This window comes from Dendronephthya gigantea, unplaced genomic scaffold (genome assembly GCF_004324835.1).
Source record: "Dendronephthya gigantea isolate DGI-Jeju-01 unplaced genomic scaffold, DenGig_1.0 000076F, whole genome shotgun sequence".
NCBI lineage: Eukaryota > Metazoa > Cnidaria > Anthozoa > Malacalcyonacea > Nephtheidae > Dendronephthya > Dendronephthya gigantea.
The window spans coordinates 652,302-676,094 of NW_021163086.1; the positions used below are offsets into that span (position 1 = coordinate 652,302).

At 37.1% G+C, this 23,793-nt stretch overlaps 1 protein-coding gene across 1 annotated transcript; it reads right to left on the reverse strand.

The window, feature by feature from the left end:
• Positions 1–18: 18 nt before the first annotated feature.
• LOC114531963 (serine/threonine-protein kinase Chk1-like) lies at positions 19–14,173 on the reverse strand. The gene is given in 14 exon segments (XM_028553557.1): positions 19–393; positions 1,145–1,246; positions 1,771–1,899; positions 2,485–2,656; positions 2,819–3,002; positions 3,131–3,235; positions 3,432–3,463; positions 3,465–3,511; positions 4,080–4,186; positions 4,279–4,348; positions 4,493–4,557; positions 5,403–5,526; positions 13,777–13,873; positions 14,003–14,173. Coding segments are annotated over 14 exon segments (1,365 nt in total). The 5' UTR covers positions 14,065–14,173; the 3' UTR covers positions 19–324.
• Positions 14,174–23,793: the final 9,620 nt, after the last annotated feature.

Consider the following 23,793-nt stretch of genomic DNA (forward strand, 5'->3'; position numbering starts at 1 on the left):
AGAACGAGAGCTGATTATTATTATTAAACTCTCATCAACTCTCATCAAAATTTGAACCAGTTCAAAGTCGATGAGAGTTGATGAGAGTGCACGAGAGTGTATGAGAGTTCGCGGTCAAACGCAAGCGAGAGTTGCAACTCTCATCAACTCTCATCAACTATCATTCTCGTTTGACCAGGGCTTTAGTAGCAACATACCTGTAGAATATTTATCTTTTGCAGCATACTTGGGACTAATACTTTATCAAGTGTTTAAATACCTTTTCAATTTTCATCGGGTAGGATTCTCAGGATTTCTTGTTATCCCGCCAATCGACCGTCGTCATTATTTAACGATATCAACCAAAGACTTTTTAATCTCGAGGAAATGCCGCTTAAATTCAATGCCATCACCCTAAGAGAAAAGGGAGATGATCTGAAAGTGGTCAGAAGGATATGGAATGATATGGAATCAACGTTGAAATACACTGTGTGTTTAATAAGAGTTAAAGCAACACAATATGAACATTTCAAGCTCGATACAACACAACGGGCAGTACCTGGACTTCGAGATCAACATAAGGTTTTAGAAAGGGTTTTGAAGCGTTTTTGTGGTGTTTATTATAGAGTTTGAGTGAAATGAAAACATTTTACATAAGAAATCTATGTCTTAATTATTCGTTCTTTAAATTGATTTTTTTTAAGTACGCGCCAAAAAGTTTTTATGAAACTCAAACATTTTCCCTCCACGTCAGTCTATCCAATAGAAGCTGAACTGATGTAAAATTCGCTTAAAACTCCTTAATTTACCAAAATGCTATAATATATATTGAAAAAAATATCCAGTTTTCTAATTGTAGTATATACTTAACTATATAATTGTTCATACGCTATCACATGCACTTTCTATTTACAAGTGAACGACGTAGAAATCATGGTATTATTCTTCTTACTGCATCGTTAGTTACACGATCCCACTTGCACGTTACAACAATTACCTGTATACGATTCTCATTATTCAAACAAAATGAAAACAGGTTCCGCTGCCCCATTTCATTGTTTACTCACTGATGGAGAAGTTTGAAATCAGACGTTTGTCTTACGTTTATCCAAACATGCACGAGTAAGAATCGTATACGATCATGTAAATGGTGGCTCAACATTACCTTTGAGAGTCGGAAGTCAACCAAAAGCGAATCATTCATTTCGAACAAGCATGCTTTGAATAAAAGGGGATTTCTTCTTCGATCAACTGCCGAAATACTGATCTATTTAAAAAAAAGACACGATAAAGATACAGAATATAAGGTTACAAAGGAACACTCAAAGAACTTATGAAAACGAAAGTCATCAGTTATTTAAGGGGATCCTCACACCAACAAGATACAGAGATCATTATCCGGCTAAAAATATTTCAACTTTAAAATCATGCAAGAAGCTTATTTCAAAAGGATGCACATATAGCTAATATCTGTGATGTGGTTGACTGGTTCTTCAAAGCCAGTCAACCTAATCTTGGGTTGACGCAAAGCTACGCATTAATTTTTCTTAAGGTTGCACATTTTATTTATATACGTTTTATAGATTTTCTAAAAACGTTGCCATTTAAAATAGAAGCATGAAACAAACCTATATCTTGTAGAAAAAACGCGTGGGTTAAAATTTTAAAAAAGGTGTAATATTTACCCATAAAAGTTAGCTTTAATCGAACCTCGAACAACCGGCTACTTGAGAATATATTAGTCCAACTATACCATTGGATATGCAACGAAAAACACTTTAATTCACTTACAACTTTCGCATTAGTTTTGAATTGATATCTCCTTTCATCAAACACTGAGCGAAGTTTTTTAAGAGTTGTTTCAAGGTCAACTTTCGAGTTAAATCTCGTCATTCGCTTCACTAATCTCTGAAAAGGTGTCTAAAAAATGGAACATTTTATCGAGTGTACTTAATAAAAAACCTCCAATTTACCCGTCAAACATAATTTAAATGTTTTGCGACACAGAAGTAGCACAATCGATATTTTACAATATAAGATGAGCCAACAATGAGATTTCAGCATGGGTGGCAAGGATTAGTCGCCGCCATATAGCACCACACCCCTCCCCCCCTTCCCCTTCAAACTTAATACCAATAATAATAATAATCAATCTATACCAGAATTCATTTCGCGTCCTTTTAGAACACAGCGCAAAGCCATGAATTTTATTATTTCAGCCATTGGGACTTACTGCATGTTAATCGCGGTAGAAAATGGGTAGAGTATGGGCAATGAGCTATACATGGTGCCAACAAATGTATTGGCTTCTCAACATTTCAGGCTTATACATGGATTTCTTTTTCACTAGGCCCGGGGGGCTTCGATTCTCGGTGATGGGTAAGAATTTCCCAGCCGGCTGATTATGGATAAGAACTTATCACCGGTAGCTTGCGGTAGATAGCGAGGGCAAGAAGTCTATATGCAGCTTACTTTTAGTTTATAAATTTACTTTACATATTTTACCTGTGGTGACTGGGTGCTTGGCGACTGGCTGGATAATAACATGTGGTCTGGATGGACTGGTTGTGAAAACCAACTAACTCCATCATCTCCGTCTCTATCGTCATCTCCAGTGCTGTCAAGATCAATTTTAGTAAACCGCCGAAATTCTGGCTGAGATGCGGATATCTGATCACTAAGAACAGTATAAAATATTAGGACGGTTTAGTGGATATTACGATAGTTACTGTTGGAAATACAGAAGTATTCAAGTAAAAACCATGCTCTAGGCGTACTCATGCCAACCTCGCCATTTAACATTTTACTATGGTAAATATTAAAATAAACAGTCACATACTTTTGATCGATGGAACTGTCGCTGCCATTAGCAGTGCAAATTCGTTTAAAGAGGGAATCAGAAGGAGAGCTTGATGGAGAACTTTTGTTCTTGCTGAAACTTCTTAAGTACCACTTGTGATTCTTGATTTGTTTCACCGTATACCGTTCTTTCGGGTCTTCTCGAAGCATTTTAACTAACAAACCTGACAGGAAAAATTCAATTGTGCCTTTACGATCAGAAAACCTGCATCTTAATCTTTACCTATTCACTCTCATGAATATATTTCATCATAATTCATTAACAAAATTGCTTTCTGTTACATTGCCTTACCAAAAGCAATAGTATCGATTTTATTCCAAGGCGTGAAATCATAAGTTTGTGATTTCCAAGCTTTGTATTCCGGGCATTTGCTCGCTGGCTCGTTCCATGGTAATTCTAAAAAAGCGGTATTCTAATGAGCGTGGTTGAGGAAAGGTTGAACGACTTGGTTTTCCCGAAATACTTAAATTTTATATGGTACGTATGTTTATTACTAAATTGGCCTTAAATTTAGGTCTGTTGTTTTTCTGTGATACTGTATATATAATAGCATAACAATATAATGATTTATACAATATTTCATTCAAGTTACCTCCCGCCAGCATCGCCACCAAAATAATACCACGACCACAAATCAGCTGGTTCTGCAGCATACTCTTTTTTGCCAAATACCTGCATTAACATCAAGGTTACAGTATAAATTTTAAAACCTATATATAGGTTTGTTTTGGCGTAGATATGCATGATGCATCATGTGAGTGAATCTCTTGTGAATGAATCTCTTGCGAATAGGGACATCTATAGTGTTGAAGGTCGGTAAAAAATGATGCCATATAAATAATCTTACAGTCATGGCAAGAATCACATGTGCTTTATAGAAAGGTGGCCCAGAAATAGCTTTGACCAGCTGCAAACTAAAAAACCTTATCTCGAGCACGATATAACGTTAGCTCGAGCCCGATTATTCGAATTACCGCTATATATTCATATTACCTATTTTAAACCCAACGAAACATATTATTACCGCCAATTCCAAACCACATGAAGCCCTTTGAGTCATAGAATTCAAAAACCGATATATATTATCTCAGGAAAATTACATATTGCGATGATTCAAGGCTGCTAAATATGGTGCTAAGCTGCATGCCATGAGAAGCTTTGGTGGGTTTTCTTTTACTATATGTAGCCTAACGTCTCGAAAACGTTCTCTGGTCAGAAAAATGTAAAATTTGACATATACCTCAGGGGCAACATAGGGAGGTGTACCACAACATCGACAAAGTGACCTTTCTTTGCCTTGATGCCTAAACACCGTTGCTAGCCCAAAATCCGTTATCTTCAGGTTATCTAAAAACAAAGAAACGCTTCATAAGTGCATGCATACATCTTTTCTGCTACGCAAACAGGACAAAATAAGACAATTTGTTTTAAAATCTAACCGTTAACATCCAGTATCAAATTTTCAGGCTTCAGGTCCCGATGAGTCACGCCTTTTGTATGAAGATACTCCTGGGGAAATAAACCATTACGATAAACAGCAAAAATCACACTGAATATTGCGGAGAAAAACATGCATACATTTCTAGGCCGTATATGTTATGCATCTTTGTTGCGTAAAGCGAAGCTTGAAAACCTAGAAACTATCTTAATTACCACACCATCCAACAGATGCCTGAAGTACTTTTGGGCCTGCATTTGGGACATGCCAATATCAGGTTCTAGAAAATAAGCATCAAAAGACATTTCGCTTTTAAAATGAGATTATTGAAATCAATATACTGCTTGTCTCTTCACTCTTAGCTACAATTTTATACAATCTGTGCACATGCATTTATCGCGTCCAGTTAACTTGAAGGTGTAAAAATAACAAGAAAAAGAAAAGCAAGAAGAAGAAGAAGAAGAAAAACGGCGTTTCCTTAGAGAGGGTGTCAAAATTACACCAAGTATTTAGCGTAATATATTACCACAATAAAATGCAGACGGGCATGATATTTAACACCATTCAAAACGGCGGCAGAATTCTCGGGTGTCAATTTGAAAAAATTTAACAATCAAACAGTAAAAAAATTATTTAACTTGTAACTTAATGACAGAGTATGGATTTGAATCACATAATCGCAAAATTTAGGAATGAAATATCTTAGCTAAATCGTTTGCTATTTACACTAGTATTGGTTATGCATCACGAATGACTTAAAAATCGTTGAGTTTCGTTAAGAGGCGAATAGTAAGTTAAATTTTCCCAGTAGGCTCTCGACTTCAAACTCTTGGGGTAACAACTTGATAACAACTGCATATTAAATGGAAATAGGTAAAACATCCTTAGGATTTTGATAAATCACTAAATCAGGTGCTGTATAACACCAAATAGAGTGCTAGTCATAGTTTCCATCTAACTCGATAAAATTTACTACATTAACACATTTGTCTTGTAGTAAACGATTATTATTACGTTATTAACTGCGCTTTAAGCAAGCAACAAAATAGGTAAAATAGTCGCACAACATCTCTAGATCCTCCACTGATAATAAAAGTTTATCGTATAATAATTACAAAACCCCACCTATTTTGTCGAAGAGTTCCCCGCCTGATGCATATTCAAGAAACAGATATTGCTTGTCGCCTTCTGTCCTGCTGCCATAGAAACGAATGATGTGCACATCTTGCAGCATGCGGTGAATGCATATCTAAAAAGAAGGAAATACGGTATAGATTACACCGCAATATATTGACTCGTAGAATATCTTTGGTATAGGAAACTACTTCTTGAATTCATTTAAATGTACCAAAGTTTGGCTTCTATATGTCAGGGACCAAAAGAAACAACACAAAATTCTCATGCGTGCCCTGAATTTTCGACAAAAGGGTTTTGTTCTCAAGTAACCCAAGTTCGGAGTTTATGAAACTGAACATATTCATTTAGAAATTACTCCTATTACTTCAGCAAGAATTACATTCAGTAAGAACTATACATGCAGAAAGTTAACAGCAAGTTAACTGATAAGAGCAGTGGAGAAGACACATTCACGTTTAGGAGGAGTGATTAGTAGATAACCCCCCCCATATAGGGATCAAAGGGTGCCGACACAATAGGTTCACGTGAACAAAAATTACGATTCACGTGAACAAAGACCATGCGTTTGCACGTGGGCATGGGTCATGGATCATGTGAACAAAGAAGTCATGATTCACGTGGACAATGACCATGAGGTACATGTGAACAGGGATCATAAATCATGTGGGATGGAGACTTTCCATCACGTGAATAGGGATCATTGAACATGTGTACAGTAGGACGCATTTAGAGTGTAAATGAGATCATTTACAATTATTTTAATATGTTATAAAATTTAAAAGATAATTCACAAATTTCTTCTGCTTTTGCCTCGTTCACGGAGATCTATACCAGCCAAGAAGTATTTTATAATTTTAATATAGTATAAACCTTTTTTTTAAAAAACCCCGACTGTTCTTACATGGAATATTTCGGTTCACAAACACGAAAAATATAGTCCAAGAAATACTCCAAACATTTTGCTAAATTAGTTCCTTTCTGCCGAGTATACGTCCATCAATTGCAAGTATGGCAGCGCGAATATTTGTTCAAATTCTGTTTTGTGGGTTTGCTGTACTTTAGCACATCATATGCTTCGCCAACTGCTTGCCAAAGCCTAGTTTTGTTTTCCTCTGCTTTTGCCTCGTTTACGCAGATCTACCGACCAAGCGATCTGGGTTCCTTCTGCTGATTTTTTCAATTTTAATTTCCTCTGTATGAAGTTTATTAATGTTAGCCATAATCTCATCTCTGGCTAAAGTCTTCACTGTTGTTAAATCAACACCGTACATTTGTTTAAATGAATGAGTCATTTTAGCATGAGTAAATTGGTGCTAATAATTAAGAAATGTAAATGAAGGGATTTCGCACGGTTGAGCACATCAAGTTAGATCCTGTTTACACTGTACCCGATTCGCATGGTCACGACATCAGTTTACGTTTTACCGTATATTTGTCCCCCAGAACTTTTTTCATTTGTCAGATCATGCTAAAGTAACCATGCCACCAAACGTTTGGAGGTGAAACTCCCGTTGACATGATTAATTTTGATGTCGTTTGATTTTAATTTTGATGTCGTTTGATCAATTAATTTTGATGACCATGCGAATCGGGACTAAGAGGCCACTTGGGGGATGTAAATTAGGCGCTTGCAAAATTAAATGCTTGGGAAGAGCACGTTGTGGATGTAAATGAGACCGGCTAGCAAAATGATATGCATGGAGAGAGCACGTTGTGGATGTAAATGAGGGGCGTGCGAAATTAGACAAACGTGGGTATGCTAAAGAGGAATGTGAGACCACATGAACAGAGTGTGCAAGTGGTGTGATTAACACGTCGTCCACGCAAATGAATAATCCTTGAAAGTAATATGGGTTACAATTTTGTGGAATGAGCCGATGAGCACATGAGCATAACTGCTCATAATTGCTCGTAACTGCTCATAACTGCTCATGAGAACATGCTCAACTGCTCGTAGACATTTTTAATACCAAACTATTAAATAGTATTAATATCAGATTTGGGTAGATTTTGAAGGCAAAATGGGTTGCAATTTGGTGCAATGAGCGTATGAGCATGTGCTCATAACTGCTCATAACTGCTCGTGGACACATGCTCATAGCTGCTAATAGCTGCTCATAGCTGCTCATAGCTGCTCATAACTGCTCATAACTGCTCATAGCTGCTCAAAGCTGCTCATAGCTGCTCATAGCTGCTCATAGCTGCTCATAGCTGCTTATAGCTGCTCATAGCTGCTCATAGCTGCTCATAGCTGCTCATAGCTGCTCATAGCTGCTCATAGCTGCTCATAGCTGCTCATGAGTTAATCGGCTTCTGTGCTCATAAAATTCAGTTACTGCTCAATAACAAACCATTTTTACACAATCAGTCCTAAGGGAATGAGCTGCCAGTTTTGCGGGAAACACTTTAGACGCGGTTACAATCTGCGCAGACACGAACGGGAATATTGTCCACTAAAACAGCAAGAAAGAGGCATGTCTCGAAGAGGCTCGGACAGTCAAGAAAGGGATTTGCAGGACGATGTCTCGACCACTTCATCTGTAAAGTCTGAAAGTTCGATGACGACTGACTCAGAAACTGAAGAAAAAATGGATCCATGGATACCCCTAATAGAAGAAGCAAAGCAAAAAAGTAATACAGATTTCGAAGAAATGAAAGATATACACTGGCCTGGATGAGCAATCTGCTAAGGAGAAAGCTTACTCGAATATTATGCCTATACTCCAGAAAGAATTGGAAAATATTTATTTGGAACGGCTTCTGTGGATGAGACAACTAAAAAAAGATCCAGTACATAAGAAAATAATGCACACAAAAGATGCGTTTGTTGAAAATGACGATTTTGATCCAGAAGAGGCAATAGAAGCTGCTGTTGATAAGAGAAAGTTTCTTATTAAAAGGCTTTTAAACAATCACCAGGTTGAGGATGAAGAAGAAAATACAGATAGCGATGATGATGATTAGAAATAATGATTTACTAAACCATTCTTATAAAGAAACCATGAAAAACGAACAAAAAGAGATAAAACACGATTTAGAAGAAATTATTATAACAGAAAAATAAATGTTAAAATCGTTATTCCAATGATTGTCTTTGTTATTTCGTTCAACCAGTATGTTACTTTTCTGGCCTAATACTATGTAGTATGTTACTTTTATGGCCTAATAATAGCTATGAGCAGCTATGAGCAGCTATAAGCAGCTATGAGCAGCTATGAGCAGCTATGAGCAGCTATGAGCAGCTTTGAGCAGCTATGAGCAGTTATGAGCAGTTATGAGCAGCTATGAGCAGCTATGAGCAGCTATTAGCAGCTATGAGCATGTGTCCACGAGCAGTTATGAGCAGTTATGAGCACATGCTCATACGCTCATTGCACCAAATTGCAACCCATTTTGCCTTCAAAATCTACCCAAATCTGATATTAATACTATTTAATAGTTTGGTATTAAAAATGTCTACGAGCAGTTGAGCATGTTCTCATGAGCAGTTATGAGCAGTTACGAGCAATTATGAGCAGTTATGCTCATGTGCTCATCGGCTCATTCCACAAAATTGTAACCCATATTACTTTCAAGGATTATTCATTTGCGTGGACGACGTGTTAATCACACCACTTGCACACTCTGTTCATGTGGTCTCACATTCCTCTTTAGCATACCCACGTTTGTCTAATTTCGCACGCCCCTCATTTACATCCACAACGTGCTCTCTCCATGCATATCATTTTGCTAGCCGGTCTCATTTACATCCACAACGTGCTCTTCCCAAGCATTTAATTTTGCAAGCGCCTAATTTACATCCCCAAGTGGCCTCTTAGTCCCGATTCGCATGGTCATCAAAATTAATTGATCAAACGACATCAAAATTAAAATCAAACGACATCAAAATTAATCATGTCAACGGGAGTTTCACCTCCAAACGTTTGGTGGCATGGTTACTTTAGCATGATCTGACAAATGAAAAAAGTTCTGGGGGACAAATATACGGTAAAACAACGTAAACTGATGTCGTGACCATGCGAATCGGGTACAGTGTAAACAGGATCTAACTTGATGTGCTCAACCGTGCGAAATCCCTTCATTTACATTTCTTAATTATTAGCACCAATTTACTCATGCTAAAATGACTCATTCATTTAAACAAATGTACGGTGTTGATTTAACAACAGTGAAGACTTTAGCCAGAGATGAGATTATGGCTAACATTAATAAACTTCATACAGAGGAAATTAAAATTGAAAAAATCAGCAGAAGGAACCCAGATCGCTTGGTCGGTAGATCTGCGTAAACGAGGCAAAAGCAGAGGAAAACAAAACTAGGCTTTGGCAAGCAGTTGGCGAAGCATATGATGTGCTAAAGTACAGCAAACCCACAAAACAGAATTTGAACAAATATTCGCGCTGCCATACTTGCAATTGATGGACGTATACTCGGCAGAAAGGAACTAATTTAGCAAAATGTTTGGAGTATTTCTTGGACTATATTTTTCGTGTTTGTGAACCGAAATATTCCATGTAAGAACAGTCGGGGTTTTTTAAAAAAAAGGTTTATACTATATTAAAATTATAAAATACTTCTTGGCTGGTATAGATCTCCGTGAACGAGGCAAAAGCAGAAGAAATTTGTGAATTATCTTTTAAATTTTATAACATATTAAAATAATTGTAAATGATCTCATTTACACTCTAAATGCGTCCTACTGTACACATGTTCAATGATCCCTATTCACGTGATGGAAAGTCTCCATCCCACATGATTTATGATCCCTGTTCACATGTACCTCATGGTCATTGTCCACGTGAATCATGACTTCTTTGTTCACATGATCCATGACCCATGCCCACGTGCAAACGCATGGTCTTTGTTCACGTGAATCGTAATTTTTGTTCACGTGAACCTATTGTGTCGGCACCCTTTGATCCCTATATGGGGGGGGTTATCTACTACTGTGATTATTCTGCTGCATCTTTAACAACACCACGCGAGTCGAAGTTAACGTTAACGAAAAGAAAGATCTTCAGTAAAGTGGTTCGTTTATTTGGTTCAACCGGCTTCACAGCAGCGTTCCTAATCCGTGCGAAAATCGCTTTGCAAAGACTTTGGCAATGTGGATTTTGCATCCCTCTTGTGTATCAAACTGGTGGACAGAGTTCTTGAGTATGAAACTGGTGGACAGAGTTCTTCTGAGGTTCAGGAACTTGATAATGTGTCCTTCCCGTGACGTTTAAGGACGCTGAATACATCATCTGTATTATTTTGGGCATTACGAATAGAATTCTTCGTGACAATTTCCGACCCGTGGAATCATCAATGTACTTCCAAAGATCTGCTTGAGTTACTGTTAGGTCATTTATAAGTAAAATGAATAACCAAGGACCTAACTTAGTTCCTTGTGGCACACCCGATGGAGTTGGGCCCCATTCTGAATAACAGGTATCTGCTAACTTTACCCGCTGATATCTATTAGGTAGAAAATCTGATATACAATTGATGACGCTATTTGGTATTGCTTACTCTGATAGTTTTTGGATCAAAATTGAATGATAAATCGGATCAAATGCTTTGCGATAATCGAAAATGATTGTTCGTACAACAGCGCCGTCGTTGGTAATGGACCAGCGATGGATCATGCTGATTAATGCAATAGTAGTGGAACTTCTGGGAATCGCACCGTACTGATTTGGATCAACGACTTTCAAAATTGCTGGTTTCACATAATCAACGACAATAAATTCTTCAGCGACTTTAGAGATACTGGCAGTAAGTGAAATAGGTCTTGTATCTTTCTTCTGATCATTTACAATTTTTACCTTTGGCAGAGGTGTAATGTTGGCCATTTTCCAAGTGGTAGGTACACGTTGCTCTCGGTAAGAGGTGTTAAGGATAATTGAGATTGGAGGGCCAGGATGTACGAGTATTCCTTTGAAACCAAATTAGGTTGCCTATCGGGTCCACGAGCTCTATTTGTTGGGAGTTTCGATAAAACTATTTGCACTCTTATTTCTGATATATTTGGAAAGATTGCCGTTTCTTCCAACGGAAAATTTGGTAACGGACATCGTAATCTGTATTCCTCAAGAGGTTTTAGAAATGCTTTATTAATTCCATTTGCTCGTTCTCTTGGTGTAAGGTTAGGAAATGTTTCAGCATCAAGAATGCTCAAGAGAAAATGTATTGCTTTTGAAATCAATAAGACGTCTCCAGACAGTTTAGGTAAACTAAATGCGAATCCAGAATCCTGAAGTAGCTACACCCGGATAAAGAAAAGAAAGTGCGAAATTTTGACGATTAAAAAACAAAAGTCCCATTCCCGGCAAGATCACATTAATACAAACCGTGGACAAAGAATAGGACGAGAACGATGTCTTCATGGGGGGGGGGGATTCGTGAGAATAGATACACATATACATATATATATACATTTATATATATACATTTATATATATATTATATATATAATGTATATATGTATATGTGTATATATGTATATATAAAAATGTATATATATGTATATATATATATATATATATATATATATATATATATATATATATGTCGCTAAAAGAAGGTCACTTTACACTTAATTGTTGTCTTGTTTTTCAGTTAACTTATATCTTGAGTTTACAAGATGTTTTTCGCAGCATGTTTTTCTTATATTTTACCAAATTGTCTACTGGTAAAGGTTTTTCCTTCTTTAATTTCTACATGAGATGTGTTCAGTAAGGAAATTTCACATGTAATAATACTATCTTTTGTCTATAAGTAATATATTATCTTGTGACTACAAAATGGCCTAAAAATTTTGGTACTGTATATATACTGTTGAAGTACCATCTAACATCACTGACACTCCAATTTTTTTATACACAGATACGGACATAGTATTTTTGATTTTTATATTAAATAGAATCACAGGGTTGCAGGTTCAATTTCCAAGAAAGGCTGAAAGATTGCACAGGGGTCAGTAAAACACTTTGTCACATTTTCTACTCATCCAGCAGATGATTTTTTGCTTTGTTGCAGATTCATTTCCTCCTCACAGACCTGAGGCTGTATTTTCCACAACTGCCTTGTAAAGAGACCTGATATTTGCATTGTTCTTAAATCACTTTTACCAGCAACCTACAGTATTTAATTTATTTATTTATTTACGAACTTTGTCAAATGTGATTGGTGACCCCTACAGAGCTTCATTGCTCCATTGACAGGGTACCCAAACTTGTAAATTAGGTTACCGGTACCCCAGTTGAAGTACCAACTAGGGTCTGTAAGTCAGTTAGGAAGAGAACAGAAGAAAAACCACAGGTTTGATCCATTCAAGAAGGACTAAAAAGCAGCATTTTTTGCAAATTCATCTGTCAGGTCATGGAAGTGTATATTTAATAGTTATATTCAGTTACTCTATCCACAAAATCCCGGCTACTGGTAAAATAGGGATTTGTAGACAATTAGGGGGACGGCCATGTGAGGGCAAACAAGCAATAATATCTTGGCTCACTATTTCATAATTACTCACCATCAATTCTTCATATGCATTTACAGTACATGAATATTTATATTAGGTGAAGTCTAAATAAATAATCAACCAAATTTCCCAAAAAATTCAAGAATGGCATGGTGACAAATTTAAATTAATTTTGAATTGTTTTGCAACTTGACATTTAGATCTAATCGCCACAAGGATTGACTGAGCTAGTCAAAAACACTGTGATCCAATGATGAGAAGTTTTATATATTTTTTTGATAGTTGCTTAACCCCACTTGATGAGTAACATTGGCAGAATATGGCTTGCAGACAAATGAAGGTACCCATACAAAACATATCTATTTTTGTTTAGGATTATGTGAAAGCTAATAATGGTCTGCTTACTGTATTATGGTCTGCTATTATGGTAAAGCTTATGGTCTGCTTATTGTAAATAGAAACCTGAGCAAACACATGCCATTTCCAGATATGCATATCAAAAATCTCTACATCTTGTATTCTATTATTGTACATGTGTTAGTGCATTGATGAAATTGCAGACAGCAGTACAATTCATGCCCAAAGTTGCATTTTCACAATATGGCTTATGGTTCTGTTTTTGTCATATTATTTCCAACACCTAACTTAGGTGTTTGTTCTATTATTTAAACTATAGCACTAAAAATTTCACCCCATCCAGACTTTACCAGACAAGTTATTTTAACTTTGATTAAATGAACCCAGTGTTAGAGCAACTGGATTTTGACATTCAATCTATAATAATTCTTCCTAAAAAGCGACAATCGAACTCTCAATCGATGAAAGTTGTTAACCTTGGGGGGTCGATTCATGCGCAAGGTATATAAACTTTCAAAAATCTTGACAAGGAAAGCAAACCTCTTTACGAATATCTCCTGGGCATGCCACTTGCTCCAAATTGATTATTTTAACAGCAATAGCTTCCTGCGTAGCTCGATTAATGGCCAACTTGACTCTGTTGAAAAGGGTACAATGTTAAAGCACGCAAACAACAAATACAAACAATACAACCAACGATTACGAGCTATTATTGTTCACTGATCGATATATTTTGGGTACAAATATTTCACTAAAGCAAACTTACTCGCCAAATGCTCCCTCTCCCAAAGTCTCAACGAAATCCCAGCCTTGAACAAACGATTCCATAATGAAATCTTAAGTAAACTAGTGTATTAGAACGAGACTGAACAAAACATAGACAGATTTCATGTTTAAAGTACCGTTTCGAACCATTCGAATTCCTCGAGTTCAACCACAGCCGTATTTCCCGCCAAACCGCTAAATTCCCGCCAATCAGATCACCCCGGTGAGCTCTGAGTTCACTGGACTGTTAACAGGGGGGATAAAAAGTCAATGACAATGATTTGAAAGGTAAATCTTTATAACTGCAAAGGTAACTGCCGATAATTTACCCGAGTACATACAGTCTGCTGTGTAATCAAACCCAGTCACGTAATTTGGCATCATCAAGCGAGTTAATTTTTGTTTACCGTCCGGCCCTGTCGGTTGACAAAGCGAATGACAATTTTTTGAATGGTAAATGTTTATTAACTACAAAGATGATTGCGTGTAATTTACCAGGGTACAGTGTGCTTTTTCGAATGAGATCAAATTCCAGAAAATAATCTTGGGAAATAATCTTCAGTTGCTATGTGTAATATTCGAGTTAATTTACGGGTTTACTTGAATTAGCTCTTCTCACGATGACGAATATCCGCCATTTTTGGGGTACTTTCAATTTTCTTAAATGCGTTTAAGCAATAATAGCAATGTAAGAAGCATTTTTAAGAGTCCATAGACCATTTGAAAAAAAATTAAGCTTAAAATTAAAGACAGCCGCGCTGACAGATCTTGCGCTCACAATTTATAAAAAAGTACCCAAAAATGGCGGCACATTCGTCATCGTGAGAATGGACAGCCTCGTACCCAGGCGCTTTAATAGTAAAATATATAACGTTGCATTCAGGTCTTATATAGAGGTCAGCAGAAAAAAAGCAAGCGCGCAGGGGTGCTTGTTTTTTTTCGAGGAACAATAACTGAATGCAACATTATTTTTACTATTAAAGCGCCTGGGTACGAGGCTGGAGAATGGATAATACCGCGTGCGTGCGCCGTGCAGACGCCCCCACAAACTAAAATTCACAGTTTGTTTTTCATACCCGTGTGTTTTGATTTTTTAATAAGTGCGATTTGCTTTTTTGTATAAATACTGAAAAAGATGCCGGAAGAAAGTAACATAAAGAATGAAAATTTAGGCTGTTGAAACAATCAGTAAAGATAAAGAAGGCTGTTTTAGACATTTCGCATGAAACAAGAGTTTATCTAACTTAGAGGTTTTTGCAAGGATAGAAGTAATCGAAAAGGCCTTTAGCGTCGAAATGTTTCATGACCGTTTTTGGCCCGTAAATGATATAAACAAGGAATGTATGAAAAAACTAACAAGAAATGGTCTGTAAAAAATTAAATTTAATTTAAAAAGTTAAATTACTGTTTTTTCCAAGTTTGATACGCTGTTGAAAGACGTCTTCACATTAACATGTTTAGAAATAACTAAATACATATACAACCTTTTCTAACAATAACATTATATTACCAGCAATAATAATAATAGAAACTGCAAAGCGATGAAACATGGTCAGCAGGTCATGGTGGATTTACAAAGGTAAATTTGCGACAAAATGTCTTTCGAAAAGAGGAGGTTTTCGAAAAGCCTTCCTACAACTTATACACTCGAAAATATGCTAATTGCACCGAGGGTCACATGAGCATGTTGCATGAAAAACACGATAGCTTGTGAAAATTACAACAAATTTTTTTTTAATTTACCGCCTTTTTCGTCCAGCATAGCGGACGAAATGACTCATGTGCCCTCTCACTGCAAGTCGCTTAACCCTGTTTCTTCACACTACTCTTTATATTATGACATTCACAGCATGGCATTCATTGAAGTATCTATCTCGTAATGGTCTCTGCAAAGGCGTTTGGATCCATCATGTGACAACATTACTTTCTTTTTACGGCACTCTGATAGCAATATAGCTACCCTTCACACTGACGGTCGAGTAAGTCCTTTCGCCATTATTACATCTCTCATGAGCAACAACATTCATAAGCATCTTTTAATAATCAAATTCTCAGATTGCTTCAAAAAGTTGTTCACACAATCCCACCGAAACCAGAAAAAGACCAGACTCGCGGGTGTGGCAATCATGCTCACTACTAATGATGCAATTGAATCTACTTTTTAGAACAGTATATTCCGCATTGTTTAACTAATCAAATATTACATCCTTCAGTTATATATATAGATCGCCGTTTTCTATTCATCGTCGTTGATAGCAATCACCCTCTCGTTTCCCTCCATTTCGCTGTACTGCCTACGAAATCTTTTCGCGGAAAAAAATAGAAGCAGAGCCCACTTGAACGTCATAAATCCCCACACAATCACCAGGTAATTCCCTTTGGGACTCAGGCCTAAAACAACATATTGAAGAATTTAGGACATGTACAACTTTCATGGCACATTATTGGCATTGAGTTTTACATGGTTCTGAACCGCCGCCCCCCCATCCCCTTACTTTTAAACAGGCCCCGCATGCTGTAACTGCATGGATGAAAATGTCTTACATATATTTTACATATTTTAAGACTGAAATAAAAAAACATTTTGAAAGAAAACACAGGCGAACGGCTCCAAACTAGTCTGCGAGAATGCGAAATAGACACAGACGAATTTTTAACCTGAAAAATCAACTATATAGAGAGAGAATAGAGAGAGAAATATAAAATTGAAACTTTCGACTACGTATCAGTTTCTAAATGAGCGGGGCAGCGGGCCATCCCATCAAGCACTGGTTTCACTTGTCCCACTGAAGTTCATTCAAGTTTAAGACTAATATCAGTCTCTGGAATGCTGAGATATACTATTGCAATATGATCAAATTCTGATGTCCTTCGCGTTTTCACATATATACGATTTTCTCACAAAAACCTTTTTCTTTCACGTTACGGACGTTTGTGCATGTAATAAATTACGGTATTTCAACGCAGTGCGTCAACGCACATCAGGTTTCGGCTCGCTTTTTTTAGAAACCTATATGCACGCTTTAGCTATATCAAATTGCATATATTAGCCGCGAACCCGCTATAGCTTTCTTGACCCTAACACAGGCAAATCCACATGCTTATGAAATTTCCCATATGATGGAAAGGTCCGTTCCGACCGAAACCACAGTTTTTGAACTGGGTGTACATAATGTATATATTTTATGATGGTTATATTTTTATGCATTTAAATGGGCATTACTTGTAAAATCTGTTTAGAGACAAATGTGGATTCTTACAAAGCCCCGTTTACACTACACTGAATTTATCGGCACGGCACGGCTAAAATTGGTACCCGTGCTCAATTTTAATAGTGTTCAGGCTACCAAAACAAAGGCCGAGAACAGATGAAATGGGCACGGGTACCCATTTTAGCCGTGCCGTGCCAATAAATCGAGTGTAGTGTAAACAGGGCTCAAATCTAGGTTGTTTGCTGCATGCATGCAGAATACATCGCGAGACAATTTGTGTCGCGCAAAAAGATGAGCCTACATTAACCAACTTTTTATATAGTTAATATTGCATGTAGGAAACAGTAGGAACAAAGCCGCTTCTATAGACCAATGTTATGGTAAGCTAGGGAAGTCCTCGTAATATATACAGGATTTTTCAGTTATAAATGTTGCACTATAATATATATATTCAGGTATTACCTAAAATGGAGCACGTGCATGCAGTTACAAGTATTATTGCTCGATCAGAATTTAAATTACGGAGATTCATTATTTCCTACAACAATTTACCACCAATGATCTTAATTTGACGTGCGTGCCACCAACTTGTCCCAAATTTCCGGCAACAGGAACGTTCGAAATTAACTTTCAAATCTTGTTAGCTACATATTTTTTATCTTGTTTGGGTCTTTTGATAATGCAAAGAGCAATAAATTATCCGTCATCCAAGATTAATTCCAAACCCTATCAACTATAATTTTAATCGAGGATGTCATGCAGCATTTTCGAATGACCTGCAAATTACCTAGCGGCATAGTAGTCAAAACCTGTTTAGACTGATTTTGTTCAATTCGAATTTTGAGAGAACGAGTTTTGGGATCATATAGATAATTGGCTAGAGGAAGAGATGAACTTGCGTGACCCACACTTATCATGAAATACGTCAATTGTTAGAACTACAGGAGATATGGACAGTCATTAATTACATTTCAAAAGGCCATATGAAAAGTTCCTACGAAAGAGGGATGAAAATTTTTTTGTCAATGTCCTTCAACTTTTATACGTTAGTTCCCATTTTCACACTGATCTATATGCACCTTGGAGTGTGAGAACAAATTTGTAGTTTGGGATCTGAATGTGCTGACTAATATAGCTATCATAATTTATATCAAAAATATAGTTAAATCCAGAAGAGTAGAAGATAGAACCTGTTTTAATCAGGTTTATTTATTCAGCACTTAATATAATCCAACAACTCAATTATACATTCAATACGGTTTATATACCCACAGTGCGTAAAAAACATACAATGAAGTGATACCGCTGCGCGCGGTGATTCAGAAACTAGCTATATATAATTCCTTTTAGCTATATATAAATCACCTGTGACATTTGCTCATCACGTTTTTGTTAAATGCCCGGCTGAAAAAATACACTATAGGGACACGCGCATAATTTTTTTTCGGAATTTCTTCCAAGAGACTATTTCCAAAGGAGAATAACAGGTAAAGTATGCAAATATTGCATGAGAACAATAGACCGCTTTTTGTATGTATTTTTTGTCTATATTCTTATAAACCAATGGCTAGTATTTTGGTTATCGTTCGCTGCAGCAGCAAAACGCATTAAAATACTTTTAATGCGCCAAACCAAATGTTAATGACCCAAAGTGTTTGTTTAAGTTTTTTTTGAAATAAAAAATAGCATAACTAATGTGTAAATTTTTGCAAATAATGCGCGCGTATATATATCCAGATATGAATAACTGCGCGCGTATATATATCGAGATGTGAATAATGCGCGAGTCTGCATCGAGGTATGAAAAGTAATTAACTATATATTTCAAAGGTAGTTCATATAAGAACGAGAGATGGAATTTTTTGTCATAGCTAATGTGTAAATTTTTGCGAATAATGCGCGCATACCCCTAAATTACGCTGAGTCTTACTCGTACTAAAACGTATAATAATTCTGCCGTAATTGGATTCCACCGCGTACTAAAACAATTTGACTAGTACTTTGCCTTCCCAACACCTTTTTCAGTTTACCGACCCACTGTTAGGTCCTATAATACAAATTCATTTAGAACTGTCTATATAATTATGTAACTATTTACATTCGGTGCCTGCATGCTGTAAGCTCTTGGCACGATTCCCTGTTTGTACATGGTCTTTCAAGGGCACAGGCTAATCAAAGGTACCAGACCAACTGATCCTAAGCCTGGTTTTCGTCATCGTATTTCGCCGCACGCGATACTCTGCGATTTAGTCATGTACTCATTATAGAGAGAAAATTTTCCCAACCAATTTTTCATGAGCAGTTTAATAGTTTGCGTTACTGAATTCTATATATAGTACGATGAATTAGATTATTAATTTCATGCTTGAATAAGGGAACACGACTTGGTGCGTTGTAAAAAAGTTTTTAAAAATTACCGGTGACCCGTGGGGAAGAATGTGAGTTATGTGCCGTTGCTAGCTGTGTTACGGTCACGCAAGTTCATAGCGGACTCACGGTTAAAAATAAGTTTAAAATAAGGGCAGTTTTTTTTTAAAAGTGAGGGCAGCGTTCATTAAACCCAGATGCCGCAAAACACAGGCTTATAAGTTATAAGCGACACGTGAGATGCAAGCACAGAAAATGACAAAAGCTCTTTCATGTAACTCAAATATGGTTAAAAACCTTTAACGGACGAAGATTATTACATCTTTGTTCTAAAGATTTGTAAAAATCACAACGTGTACTCTTATCCAATTAATCGATATTTTGTTCTTTCTTGTTTTCGAAAGTTACTTGCTGGACGTTAAACTCTTTTTGCGGTGTATATACGTATACACGGAATCTAAGCTGCTAAATATTTAGGCGAAAAATCTCTCTTCTCAGCCCATTGTCAGCGATCTAAAATAGTCCAGTGTGTCTCAATGAATCAGTCCTGGTCGGCTGCGCAGACGTAACAATATTCAACTTGATAAAAAACCCAGCTGTATTCAACAAAGAATTTTGATATAACTTTACTGCATGTCGAAAACATCAGTATGGCGGAATCAAATTTGCATGCAAGACGTACACATATAGCCATAGGACGGAATGGATCGAAATTATGTCATTCGTTGAAATGTTATTGGGTCAGTTACATGTATACGACTGATGAATACATTCAAACATCGAATTAATGAACAGACGTGAGTGAGCGAAAGATATGGCTTGCATGGCCGAGAGATACGATGACATAATCGAGTTCATCCCAATTAATAATCACAGCAGGGATGTGAGATTAATATATTCTCCACGTTATGTCAAACAAACTCATCCCCGTAGAATACATATTACTCAGTGGCGTGTTGACGTTCTTACCTTCTTTGTAATAGAGCCCTATGGCCAAAAATGTTATCATGACCACAATTCCTGCAAGCATGAACACGCCGGCGAGCATGATATACAACGAAAAGCATTGTGAAGTTATCACACGCTTTATATCACGATAAACAGACCGATTAACTTGTACATACAGCAGGGCAACAAGAGCGGATATTGCTGCCCAGACAGCTGCATTTGTGTTGCCGTACTTCGTAGCGAAGACAGCACAACCACATATGCCAGCAGACATACCGATTACACCATGAACTACCTTGAGAATAATTTTCCAATTGCTCTCCATCGCGAAAATGCTCGAGATACTCTTCTGATCTACATCAAGTGATTCAAGTCGTTCTCATCGGTGGGAAAACCAAAATAATCCACAAACTTGTGTTCACGTGAAACTTGTATGTTTGTTCCGACAGCTCTTAATCATTCAGGTCACACAGGTTCAATTACACTCTTCGCGCTGATTCGCTGTAGAGCTCATTAGTCTGTAAATATGGCATATTTTAGACAATAGGTCGAGTGTGTTTCCACTTAACCGTGTCGTAACGTGCCCTAAAGTAGAGAGGTGAAAATACCCCGGTTTCGGAAATAATGATGGAAATTCAGTGAACAAAATAAGGCTACCCGTACCCGTATACCGGAACCGGGGTATCTTAACCTCTCTAGTGTTTTTGTCTGGGTACGAGGTTGAATGCTGATTAGAAAACAAAGAGGTATCGAATTTTTATACCTCTTTATTTTCTAAATGCATGGTTATATTTTATATAAAATTATTCTAGATGGTTATATTTCAGTCGAGAATTTCAGGTAAAGTCATTATCATATTGAAGTCTGAAGTTATCACAGAGTTATCCACACAGATTATATAATCGAACTAAGCGCACAGAATGCAATCCTAGCTTCGATTTGAAACTGGGGCAACCTTTGCCCTTGCCCTTGCTTGTAATTAGTTGTGCCTGCCACGCCCCCCCCCTCGTCCCAGCGTGCCTTGACTAAGTCTTACATAATCGTAAGCGAAGAATGATAACTATTTAATTAAGGAAATGTCTCTGTCACCCCACTCTTGCAACAATGCAAAGCAATAATAGAAAGCAAAGATAGCAAAAATAGCGCAACAAAGATCCCGTATAGTGTGTTGATTTACGTGGAAATTAGTTTTGCTGTGCCCTAACAAATTACCGCTAGCGGTTGTAGCTAAAGATGGAAACGGTTCGGTTCGTAGTCGCCGAAAAATATTCATATTACCTTTGTCACCACCTCGTTTTTTGCTGTGAAAACGTTGTACCCATCCGTGCTCAGACTTTGCATTGGTAGCCTGGGCACGGATAAAATTGAGCACGGGTTCCAATTTTGGCCATGTCATGCAAATCAATCAAAGCCCCATTTACACTGTATTTAATTTATTAACATGGCACTGCTAAAAATGGTACCCATACTTAAAATTGGCATTACCCTTGCCCTGCTGATAAATTAAGTGCGGTGTAAACAGAGCTTAAGTGTAGTGTAAACAGAGCTTATCTAGTAGTAAATTAATTTGGGTTTTTAAATATAGCAGCCCCAGCTAGACGACGAGTAAAACAGAAGCGACTCAATTTCTGAGAAAAGAGGTTTGATGATCATTTCCTGTGGTATTTAATCACTAAATTTCGCACAAATCAATTTGTTGATCACATTGTGTTTTTAATATACATCAGTAGCATCCATATTTTTATCCTATAGAAATGTCCGGGATTACAGAAAAAAATAAACATTAATTAATTTCAACCACAAACTTATTTTTTTCTATTTCTTCTAGGCTAAACCTTTTGTACTTCCACTACAGGAGGCAATCCAAAGTGTCTGCAGTACCGAAAAATTGAGTGTCATTGTGTTAACGAACCTTTTATGTCCTGACGCAGGTGAGGCTTGAAATTGGACGTTTTTGAAGACGCGCACTACGTACACGCGCGTTAGTAAATTACTTTTATGCCAGAAAATGCACACCAAATTGTCAGCAGAGTCCAAGCCTATTCAGTCGTAGATTTTATAAGTATCGTTTAAATTAAAATATTTTAAACGTTTACGTGCGTGACGTACGTATACGTGCAATAAACGCGACAGCGGAAAGCACTCCTATAAGCCAACTTGCGAACGTTTGGAATTGATTATTGAGACCACAACCTGGTTCTCGCAATTAAATAATTCGTTTTTTAATCCGTGTAGCAAACAACATCATCAAGGGTCTGGCGAGGCAACCATTTACCATGAAAGCACTGGGGGTGAGGGCGAGAAATCCAGCCGAAGTCAAAGCGACCATGCACTGCATGCGGAGTGACTAGAAAGAAAGCGTTGGTGAATGGAACTTGTTTTATGATCAGAATTTATATAGAGAGGCAAACGAAGGTGAAATTTAGACACCCTCATGTTAGACTGAAGATACATTTGTATGATAGCTTTACCTCAATAACTGGTTACCGGGCAATAACTTTGCATGCGGCAACTGATTCAAATTATATCACTATAACGATTGGAACTTGGACAGTACCTGACTCTTTTGTGTGCTAGGAGGTGGCCAGCTAGTTAGTAGGTAGGAATCGTCTAGAACGTGTTCAAGTATAGAATCAAAGAGTTTCAGACATGCCGCTGACAAATCCGTATATATGCTACTCTTATATGTTCAATTTTTGTCGAGTCCAAATATAGGATTAAATCCATCCAGGCATTTCCTCAGAGCTAAACGTACTGCGCGGCGTGTTCACGATCGTTTGCTTCTTCAACAATCAACAGCACATGGCATGTACATGCTGTTGAGAAGGACTTCCTTCTTTTGTAAGATCCATAAATGAATCTCTATATAAATCACTTTATAATCACGTTGTGGCGTCAAGAGGCAAGGCCATCTTTTTATTATAGTCAATAGGCTATTAGAATTCCCATGCTAAGATTGTATCACGCGATATCTCAAAACAATGTTTATAATCTGTGGTTTCATAAGGTTCAAACAACTACAAACTATGATCAAAGTTGCAAGATTCAATATATGCACTAGCTGGGAGTAGCAATACTTCAGTATGGCATGCTATAGTGACCCACAACTTCCCATGTAGGCACAGATTAGCTACATAGCTAATCTGTGTACCAGGTGACTAAAATCTCTTGTGCTTTAAAGACAAAGTGTTTTTCCTGGGGATTATCCGGGAAAATTCCAGTTTGTGTTTTTTATGGCAGTTGACGTGTCAGCAGCCATTAGTGA